At 39.6% G+C, this 11,618-nt stretch overlaps 1 protein-coding gene across 2 annotated transcripts in view; it reads left to right on the forward strand.

Annotated features, from left to right (window-relative positions):
• CACUL1 (CDK2 associated cullin domain 1) overlaps positions 1–10,078 on the forward strand; it is a 70,959-nt gene extending 60,881 nt beyond the window's left edge. The window contains exons 8-10 of one of the 2 annotated variants that reach the window (XR_013824332.1): positions 2,791–2,834; positions 3,254–3,441; positions 8,111–10,078. Coding sequence is in view for 1 of the 2 variants with exons in the window: in XM_079900500.1 (XP_079756626.1) it covers positions 2,791–2,834; positions 3,254–3,294 (85 nt within the window). In the remaining variant the exon portion in view is untranslated. Of the gene's footprint in view, positions 1–2,790; positions 2,835–3,253 lie in introns of both variants that reach the window. The other variant, XM_079900500.1, reaches the window with a different exon arrangement.
• Positions 10,079–11,618: the final 1,540 nt, after the last annotated feature.

An 11,618-nucleotide genomic window follows, 5' to 3' on the forward strand; every position in this document is an offset into this window, starting at 1 on the left:
GAGGGCAGCTTATAGCTTTCTAGACTTGTAGCATTATTAGGTAATGTCTCTGGCAGCCTCTCGCATGCATACACCACACTTACATTCTTTGTGCCTCCTGTTGTTTTCACATCTGCATTTTTCTCCTGTTATTTTTGCATGTTCCATTTTTAAAAAAATTTTGGGGGGTGGGAATGAAGGCTGTCTGTAGAAGTTGAGGTTCCAGATACAAGGTCCATCCTGTATCTTCCTTTTTGCTCAGCATTAACTTACTTGTTTCAGAATATTTGGTGAATGCTACTGTGATGATACTAGTGTAAGACTCTCAGCAGGCTTTGGCCAGATACTGTGTTAACAATGGAGGTGTTTAAAAGCAGTATTAAGGCGGATCTGTTTAGGGCTCTTTAGGCTGTCTAAAGCTAGTTTGTGCTAAGTTTTCCTCCAAATGCTCAGCCTAGAGAAGAACCCTGCAGAGACCCTTTGGTGTGTTCTCTTCCTGCCGGTCCTTAAGACTCCTCACCCAGCTCAGCAAGAGGTTTCTGTCCTGGTCTTGAGTGTAACCAGAGAAAGAAAGTGGGAAACTTTGGTAATCTGGAGGATTACACAAAAGCATGAAATAATTACTTGGGCTGCATTTTAATCCATCTGTAGAGGCTGTTTATGAATTATTCACTTATTAATTCAGCAGATATTTTGTATTTTCTATTATGTGCTAGATGCTGCTCTAGGTACTGGGTGAGCAAGACAGGCAGAGTTCCTGTTTTTATGGAGCTTATGCTCTGCTGTTGGGAGTTAAGTAACAAACGTGTAAACAGATTATTTCAAGTAATAATAAGTGCTAGGCAGAAAATGAAACAGATTATGGGATAGAGAGTGAGTGACCAAGGCATGCATGAGGGGCTGTTCCAGCTAACTTGGTGATGTAATGCCCCTAAGGAGGAGAATTCCAGCTAAACGTAAGGAGATAGCCATGTGGCTAACTCAGGGGAAGAGTGTTGCAGGCAGAGAAAGTAGTAAGTGCAGAAGTGCTAACATGTCCAAGGGACAGAAAGAGAGCCAGAGTGGCTGAAGTATAATGAACAGGGGTAGAAAATGAGCTTGAAGAGGTAGGCAGGAGCCATATCTCACAGGACTGGGAAAATGATTTTTTATATATATAAATTTATTTTATTTATTTATTTATTTCTGCCTGCATTGGGTCTTCGTTACTGCGTGTGGGCTTTCTCTAGTTGCGGCGAGCGGGGGCTACTCTTCGTTGAGGTGCGTGGGCTTCTCCTTGCAGTGGCTTCTCTTGTTGCGGAACATGGGCTCTAGGTACGCGGCCTTCAGTAGTTGTGTCTCACAGGCTCTAGAGCGCAGGCTCAGTAGTTGTGGCGCACGGGCTTAGCTGCTCCGCGGCATGGGGGATCTTCCCGGACCAGGGCTCGAACCCGTGTCCCTTGCATTGGCAGGCGGATTCTTAACCACTGCGCCACCAGGGAAGCCCTGGGAAAATGCATTTGAATTGATTTTCTTTAACTGTGATGGAAAGCCACTGAAGGGCTTTAATCAGGGGCATGAAATAATCTTATGTATGCTTTTACATAAGATTGCTCTGGCTCTTGTCTGGACTAATACTAAGACTCTTGCAGTGGTGTAGGGGAGAGATGATAGTGGTTTGGATTGGGATTGTAGCCATGGGGCTGAGGAGTGGTTGGTTTTGGATTATGTGCTGGGACAGAATGCTCCAGAGTGAGGGAAAGAGAGGAATCAAGGATGAGCTAGGATTTTGGCCTGAGTAATTGGACGGGTGGTGGTGTGATTTATTGAAGAAGTCTGAGGAAAGAGTGGGGATGGAGTGCATTCTGGCCGTGGTAAATTTGCAGTAGATGGAAGTCGTCCAAGTGACAGTGACTGTGAGGCAGTTGGACCTACAAGCCAAAGTGTCAGGAGGAAATCAGAACTGGTGATAGAAATCTGGGAGCCATTGGCATATGGATCGTATTTCAAGTCACAGGACTGGTGTGACTGCTGTCCTAGACGAAGGAGAATTTTACATGGTGAAGAAAAAGTGGCCAAGGACGGAGTGTCGGGCAGAGCTCGGAGTGTTTCAGGAAGGAAGAGGTCAACTGTGTAGATGTTGCTAAGAGACCGGGAAAGAAAAAGCTAGTGGATTGGTTATTATTACTCATTACTTAAGCATTTTAGTCATTTGTCTGAGAAACAAAAATAGGATTTACAGATAGCATAGGACTTAATCAGACCTCTATTTTATTATCTCTAAAGTGGAACTAGAAATTCTGTGGGTGTTTAAGATGAGCTGGTTATTCTCTGTAAAGGTTCACGTTCTTCTGTCTGCAAGAAGGATATTCATGTCCATTAAGATTCTGAGATTTTTCAGAAGCTTTAAGCAGTTTCTGGTCCCGTAATACGGCTTTTAGCGGAAGATTTTGAATTTTTCTATTCCATATTTGAAATTTGCCCTGTTGTATGCAGGTCACCAGGGATGTCGATCGTAGAGCCCAGGTTTGTCTTCAAAGATGTTTTAGTCAATCGATTTCTAGGACCCAGGGTAAACCATCTTTATAGATAGTCCTTCCTTTATTTAATAGCTTTCTATATTTAAAAGATAGCACCTTTTAGCTAAGAATATTCAGGTTATAAATGACTCAGCTACTGTTGTAAGTTTAATGTCTGTTTTAAAATAGGTTGTTAGCATTGAAATACCTGCTCTACTTCCATTGTCAATTTTGCCAATTCATTTCTCCTGCTTTGTTGTGTGAAGCTATCAGTCAGTTCTGTTGACTCCCTCTTCTTTTTTTTAATCCCCAGAGGTGACCAGTCCCGGAAGAGAGCTGGGGATGAGTTGGCTTATAGTAAGTAATGATGTTCCTTACCATCCTTGATGGTTTTGTGATGTAAGGCAGCCACTGGTTATAATGATATCCAGTGTTCTTGATGGTGGTCTCCAAGGGCACTGTGTGCAGTCAGGGTCAGACTGTTCTGTAAGCTGTGGCAGCTCTGAAGCCCAGTCGCTGGTGGCAGTTTTCAGGCAGTTGTCAGGAGGCTGCCAGTTCTTTAGTCTCCACTAGAATGAGATAAAGGGCCCAGACTCAGCTCCTGATGATTTGGTCCCCTTTCACTTCATTCAAAACCACATGGTTTTGAGGTTTTCTCTGGTCTCCTTTTGGGGGATTGGGAGAGGGGTGAGAAATATGTGTCAAATAAACAGATTCCTACCATTATCAAATGCTGTCGGCTGTTGATACTTTACCTCTTCTGATGTTTTTTTCAGACAGCTCATCAGCATGTGCAAGTTCCAGAGGGTACAGATAGTGAATGTATTGAATGTACTTTCCTTCCTGAAAAGAGGACACACTGGAGCTGCAGAGACTGTATTCAGAGCGCAGCGGGGTCCTGCAGACACTCAGGAGCTCTGTCACCAAGCTGTTCTTGGAAAAGGATGTTGGAGTTCTTACTTTGGTTTGTAATTTTAAAAAACAAAAAACTAACAAAAAACAAAACAGTTGCTGCTAGACTTGGGGATGATTTTGAAATGGGACAATCTTCTAATGACTTTATCTACAGATTCCGTGAGGAACAAGCGTCATGAAGAGTGACCATTGCTAAGTGAGATCCAGCAGCCAAAGTCAGCAGCTTCCTCCAAAAATATAAGAGCAGAAGAATCTTTTTTATTTTTTTTTTTAAAGCACTTGTTTTGTTCATTTGCGGACTTGGCACTTTGGCATATTGGTTTCATACAGAAAGATATCTTTTGCTTTAAAATCAAGCAGATCATTACAATACAGTATTTTTCACCCCTAACCAAAACAAACCCCTTTAAAAGAGTTGGTCTTTGTTTAGCATTAGAAAGTCTTCTTACAGGAAGATGCTAACTCTGCTTCCAATATAAATTCTCCCCCCCACCCCCGCCCGCACCATCAGTTCACAACTTTTCTACTCTGTGCCTTCAGCTTTGTGCACTTTGCAGCTCTGTGACCATGTTGTCAAACTCACAAATGCTTCCTGAAAAAGTTGATGGTATCACAGACTAACTTGCCAAGATGTCAGGTGTGACTTCATAGCAGGATGCTAAATAAGTGGGAAAATAGAAACATGTTGCACGTTGGTCAGATTTCCTCCTGCCTCACCGTGGCTTGTTCATGTTAATGTTGGGGACCAACTCTCGTAGACCATTTCCATTCCCTCCGTCACTTAACATGCTCTCACCGACTGCTGGAGTGTTGGCATTACGCTAGTTTAGGGCTGGCCGGTACTTTAGCACTAAAGCTCCCTTTTTAATATTGTTGAGAATTACCCAGTGGTAAAAGCTGATTCCTGTGATGCTCTACGAAGCAGATACGGTAATTAAATTCACACACAGTCAGTGGTGTGGGATTCCTGATCGATTTCATTTTTATGGGTGAGATAAGTACTTAAAAAAAGTTTGCAGGGGCTTCCCTGGTGGCACAGTGGTTGAGAGTCCGCCTGCCATGCAGGGGACACGGGTTCAGGCCCCGGTCTGGGAGGATCCCACATGCTGCAGAGCGGCTGGGCCCGTGAGCCATGGCCGCTGAGCCTGCGCGTCCAGAGCGTGTGCTCCGCAACGGGAGAGGCCACAACAGTGAGAGGCCCGCGTACCGCAAAAAAAAAAAAAAAAAAAAAAAAAGCATTAAAAAGTTTGCAGTCTGCATCTTTTAAAACATCATATTCGAGTATAATAGAGAAAAAGTAGCACTGCTGTTTCAAGGCCCCCTTCCGGCTGTGGCCAAGCTATATTTTCTGTTTCCATACACCCACAGTGCTACTTAGTTCCTTGTAAAAGACTCTGAAGCTTATTCCAAGTTGTTTTTGAAAGGCAAAGTAAAATAGAAAGATGCGGCAAGGGAAAAACAGTTTTGCTTAAATCTAAATTGAGCATGTGCTTGACTCTCTTTGGCTGTGTCAGCTATGTTAGACTAATATTTACGTCTTCAGAGGACTAGGGGCAAAAAAAGGCACATCAGGGGTACCGACCGTCACGCTTCTGATTTTCGGGTTGTTCGTAGAGTTGTCTCTGCCAATTCACTTGGTCCTTTTTTGGGGGAGCAGGCTGGGGGGCGAGTTTGAAGTGTTAGGAGCAATTCAGTCATCTAATAGAAGAAGTCCTCTGTTTGTAACATGAGTATTCAGAGAAGTAAAAGTAAGGTCATCAGATTTATTTTTTTAAGTACTTATCAACCAGGGTTGGTGGATTTTGAGGAGGGCTTTGAATTGGGCTCATTTCACTCTGTGAGCATCTTGGGTTATATTGAGAAACACTGAATTACTGTAAGAATATATACAGGCTCTCACTGTGCCCTGTACAGTTTGACTTGCTACACCAGTAACATTCTGATATCAAGGAAGAATTCAGTTTTATCGAGAAGTTCAAATTTTACTTTACTCAATGGAATGCTTGCTGCAGGCTTATAAATAACACCTGCAACTGAACTCTTGAGCGGTTTTAATAATATTTTTGAAAGGAGTGAAATTGGAATGTGTCTTTAAATGTGGATGAATTTTTCAGTATCCTAGTAATATACCCAAATGCTTTTTCCGGGAAGGGAGTATTCTTTGGCCAACAACGGAACTTTCCCTCTAAAAGCATTGTATTAGGATGTGGATAGGCATTAAAATCTTTGGATGCTTTTTGCATTATTAAGTTAATGGAGAAATATTTTATATTGTCTTTTTATTATTACGTATGTGTTAACAAAGTGGGCAGAGTAAAGTTTGCAGAAGTTAGTTTCTCTGTACATTTTTGCACAGTGGCTGCAGCTTGCTGTGGGTGAGGGCTTAGTGGCACAAAGCTGTGATTGGAAGGCACTGTAGAAAGAATATACACATTCTCCCAGTGCATTCGACCTGCTTCTTACTCATTTTGGCCCCTTGAGGTACATTGCAGTATGAAGAAACTATTCCTTTAAGTCATTGTTGACCTTGCTTATGTAATTGGGATTCTTAACAAAAGTCTTAGTTTGCAACATGAGGGGAATGAGATTTGCCTCCATTTTGTATTGACTAAGCACTGTTTGCCTAAAAGTATTTTCTTCTTGTGTTTACTTGTATTCTTCTTGCCAGTACAGTATATAGTTTCTGCACTCCAGTTAAACACTGGCTTTTTGTGGGGTCCAAATCATCGAAGGCAGAAAATTGTAAAGCAGGTTGATTGTCTCATGAGTCAACACATGCAGTTGGTTTGGCCATACTGACTAGTGTGTGTGTGTGCAGCCTGAAACCAGATGCTCCAAAGAAAGCCAATTCACTCACCTTGGAATGATGACACGTAACATCAGTACATGATCGTCGTTTTGAGAGACGGTGCTTATTTTAAAGGTTGGCGTTAAGCTTCAGTAACAGTGTCATCTCATATCCTCTGTTGTCACAGCTGCACCCTAACCCAACTGCTTTGTTTTCTGTGGGGCAGAGAGCGAAACCTGGTGTTGTGATTCTTAATCTACTAGTTCTTAGGTAGAGTTAGTGAGAAGAAACAAAAACCTGGGTGCATGAGTTGTGCATTATTAAATTTTGTGGAAAAGTTACTTTTTTTTCCTGTCCCTTTTGCAAGTTTGAGGAGGTTCCCCTCCCTTTCTTTGGGGCATGGGATGAAAGCCAATTTGTGAGTAAGTGAGATTGCGGAAGGCTGGATGCCCCGTGGTTGTTAACACCGCACGTGCATCTCCAGCACTACAGCCCCATAAAGCTGTCACTCCCCGTGCTACATGCCATGCTTTCTGTCAGGCTGCAAATTTGCACACATAAAGAATTCCTCAGGAAGAGTTTGCACATGCATCACCTCACAATATTCTGTACTGACCGAACAAGGGATTTGAAAGTTTTTCAGCACAAAAGGAGAACTTCAGAGTGGTGGTCTGTGCACATGTAACTAGCAAAGGTAATGGTGATCTGACAAACACGATTGGTTTCTGGAGTGAACCAGAAGGTTGAACCAGATTGGTTAGAAAGTGAACAGGAGCGCTTGTATCATAGTATTTAAATAAGCCTGTTTAATCTCCCAGGGTAGCCCTTCCAGATTTTGTCATCTTCTCATTGAGACTAGCTCTGTTTTCTTTTATGTTTCTTCTGTTTTATTGCAGTTTATTATTTCCATGATTATTATGCAAGAGGCATTGCCCTTGAGCGAAAATTCAATTGTCTAAATAAAGCAGCTATTATTAGATAACATTGTTTTATGAATATACACTAATCTGAGATATTAAAAAAAACTTTACAATTAAAAAGCAAAACAGAACCTCTACATGAGCTATCCAGTCATTGTTTCGATGTTTTGGGTTTCTTTCTTTCTTTCTTTCTTTTTTTTTTTTTATGGTGTCTCTTTGAGCTTCAGAGTATTATGTTTACTTTAACCCAGGTTTAGGCCTCTTAAGGAGACTTGAAAATTTAAGATCGGAGTATGAATCCCTTGACTGACACCTAGAAGAGGTTTATAAGGACCTTTTTGGTTGTGATTGCTGTTTTCAATAAGATTGCATAAGTTGAAGTTCATGTTTATCAGAAGTTAAAATAGAGGTCATAGGAGTTTGTGGAGAAATGGCTTTCCTGTTATTTTCATTACCTTGTTGAAATTTGCCCGTTTCTGGCCACCAGGATATATGAAAGGACCCTTATTCTTTCCAAAGGAAAGGATTGCTCTTCTGTCCCCACTGTTTATTAACCAAGTCATTGACACTTTGCCACCTCCACTGGCCAAGACCCTATTTTGAACCTCTTTCCAGAGCTAAGTGGCACAAGTACATATACTGTTTCTACTTATGTTGGTGGAGTGGCTGTGGGAGAATTAAAGAAAATGCTAGTCAGAGGTGCATTCTTCTAGGACCCTAGTATATATTGTACCCCTGCTGATTGGAAATTATCTTCATTTCTGGTTGGATTGCATTGTTTAGAAATGCAATGTTAATGGCTTACAATTCTGGAAAATTTATGGTGTGGCTCTGGGGTGAATTCTGTGGTTTGAAAAATATATATATTTTGTATTGATTCTCACATGTCATTTCAATGTTATGACCATGTACTAAATGCAGTAAGACTGGATATTTTCTTAGAAGGGTATGTTTTGTTAAACAGATGGCAATTGAATTGCTCTCATTAGTCCTGTTTGTCAATATTACAGCTGTGCAATTCAGACGTGATGTGGGGAGCTGTGGCCGGAGACAGGAATGCTTAAGAATAAACGGGAGGCCAAATGCAGACAAGAGGCTTTTGCCACCCACCAGCATAGCCAGAGCAAGGATGAAGCAATGAAGTCTAGTCTCTGGTGGTCCTTGTTTGTCGGAAAGCATAGTGGAGCTTAGAACAGGGTGTTCTGTACGTCAACTCTATTATTAATCCAAGAAAAACAAAGTGGTGGATGAAACTCCTACTGACCGGGGATTCAAAGCCACTGACTTTGGCTCTGACCTTTAACTCTTGATGGATTTTGGATCACTCCTTCTGTATTAGGGTGCATACCATCACTCTAAAACATTGTGGTTAATGAAATAAATCTTGTACAGATGTCCTTGGCCTTGTTATGTTGCTACCTGGTTTATTAGAACTTTGTTTTAATATAGAATATATGGTTTTGCTTACAGTACATTCATGATGCCTCATAAACGATAATGACACTCAGTATTCTACCACGGTCATTTAGCCCTCAGGATGAGTGTCCATCTTCACCTCTGTACCAGTGATAAAAAAAACCATGTGTGTGTGTGTGTGTGTGTGTGTGATGATGATGATGATCAATGATGACCAAATTGGATTTATCTCAGGAATGCAGATTTGTTAATGTTAGGAAATCAATTAATATGACTCATCTATTAACAGATTAATGTTGTATGATCAGATTATCTATGAAAATCCAAAATATCTACAAGGCAAATTAGAAGACTTATGAGTTTATCAAGGTTGCTGGAACAAAATCAATATCCAAATGTTAATTACATTTTCATGCAGCAGCCACAAGTAGTAATGGCTTTACATACTTTAAATGTTATTAAATAGAATTTACAGTAGGAACGAAAAAGTCATCAAGTACCTAAAAATCTTAATAAAATGTATATAAGCCTTTTAATGAGAAAATGATAATTTTTAAAAAGCACCTTTGTTGACCTAAATAAATGGGGAGACTGTGATGGGTAAGAAGATCATCTAGGTCTCAACTCTTTCTCCAAATTTTTTAATAGATTAAAGTAATTCCAGCAAAAAATCCCAATGGTACTTGACAAACTGATCCTAACATATAAATGGAAGAGTAAAGGACCAAGGATATCCAAGATATTCCTAAAAAAGGTGAAGTGTGAGGGGAGCTAGCAGTACCAGAGTATAAAATTTACTGTAAAATACTGTGAGTGATTAAAACACTGTGGAGTTGGCACAGAGGTTGTAAGTAGATGAATGGACAGGAATAAAGAGCTCGGGAACTGACCCACTCACGTGCAAGAACCTAATTTTTTTAAAGGTAGTCATTGCAGAGCAGTGGGGAGGAGGATGGATTATTTAATAAATGGGGCTTCAGTAATTCTTCACAAAGGAAAAAAATGAATTGGACTTCAGCCTTGCACCAGGCACAAAAGTCAGTCCCCAAGTGGATTAAAGATTTACTGGATTAAAGTTAAAACTATAAAACTTAGAAGATGATACAGAAGAATATTTTTATGACTTTGGGGAAGGGAGGATAGAAAGTGCAAACCATGAGTTAAAAGATAAATAATTTAGCTGCATTGATAGTAAGTACTTTTGTTTACCAAACATGCCACATAGTGAAAAAATAAGCCCAAACTGGAATAAGATACAGATAATCACAATGTATACATAACTATTAAAAAGCACCAGCATGCAAATCAGTAACAGAGCAAGAACTCAGGAGAGAAGCAGGCAGAAAAAACACAAGTAGGCATATCACAGAAGAAGAAACAGAAATGGCCCATAAACATGAAAAGATGTCCAACCTTATTAGTAAACAGGAAACGCACATTGAAACCATAAATATAATACCATTTCCTAGTCACCAAATTGGCAACAGTTAAGTCAGAAAAGTGGGGAGGGATAAACTAGGAGTTTGGGATTAGCAGATACAAACTACTATATATAAAATAGATAAGCAACAAGGTCCTACTGTGTGGCACAGGGAACTATATTCATTATCCTATAATAAACCATAATGGAAAAGAACATGAACAAGTATATATATATATATATATATATATATATATATATATATATATATCTCCGAATCACTTTACTGTACATCAGAAGTAATGCAACACTGAAAATCAAGTACAATAAAAAAATAAACGGGGGGAAAAGTCAGAAAATACCAAAAACTGGAGAGATTATGACAACAGGAACTTTCATCTGCTACTCTTGGTGTAAGTCAGTACTACCACTTTGGAAAGCAGCATTAGCTAGTGAAGTTGAACAGGTGTATCTTTATAGCTCAGGATTTCTGCTCTTAGAGAAACTCATGTCAGGTGTATATACCCAGGAAACATGCCCAGGAATGGTCACAACAGCATTATTTGCAATAACCAAAAAGGAGGGAAAGAGAGAGCCAGCTGTCCCTCTACAGTGAAATGAATAGATGAAGTATATGTGTGCAGTGGGATTCTGTGGAACCCTAAGTGCAGCGCAGAGCTTTGTGCATCAACAGTGGGTGAGTCTCAGAAATCATGTTGAGTTAAAAAGAAGCAAGTCGGAAGAGTCCAGTCAGCCTATATTGTTTAAGGATTCGTAAGTAGTAAAACTGTAGAGAAAAGAAAGAATTATTAACATTCAAGATCATGGTTTCCTTGGGGGTGGGGTAGAGGGGAGTGAGAATGGAGAGGAACATGGGCTTATAAGCATTTGAGAATAGGGACATTTTGACCATTGTAAACATGTCAGTTTTTGAGTTAATATCTAAATTCAGCACAAAGCCAATCCAAATGCCAAAAGTATTTTAAATATAAATTAAAAATTCATTTGGAAGTATATAAGCTGATGAGAAAATAAAGTCTTCATCGAAAGGGGGGGAAAGAAGAGGAACTTGCTGTACCAAGAAAACATTTTTTAAATTACAATTTTTACACTGGTATAAAAATAGGCAAATTAATAGAAGATGGTTTAAAATAGAAAGACTCAGATGCTTTTAAGAATTTTTAGTACGTTAAAGGTGGCTTTTTGAAATGATTCTGATCATGATGGATTATTCCGTAAAAGGTGCTCATATAACTGGAGAAAATTCACACCATTTGCCAAAAAGAAATTCCAGGTGGACTAAAAATGGAAAAATAAGATAAAAACTAGACGATGATGCAGTTCATATTTTCTTGAGGTGGGAGAAGTTTGTTCTAAGAATGTAAGCAATGGTCTGAAAACAGAACCCTGTGTAAACCACTCACCTGACTGTACTCTGTAGAGCACCACCCCCAGTATTTGTATATACATATATATTTTTAAATTAATGTCTGTGCACTATACTAGTACATGTAAGACAAAAAACAGAAAAGAAAAAAGATGAGGTGAAAATGTTTTAAAATATTTTTTTGTGTGTATTGTGGTAATAAAAAACAACCTTTTACTTTTTTTGAAAAGTTTAGTGAGAGCCCTATGATTAAAAATGCTTCATTATTTTTGAAACTCCTAGTTTTAACCCTTAA

The sequence above is a fragment of the Stenella coeruleoalba genome, assembly GCF_951394435.1.
Source record: "Stenella coeruleoalba genome assembly, chromosome: 16".
Lineage (NCBI taxonomy): Eukaryota > Metazoa > Chordata > Mammalia > Artiodactyla > Delphinidae > Stenella > Stenella coeruleoalba.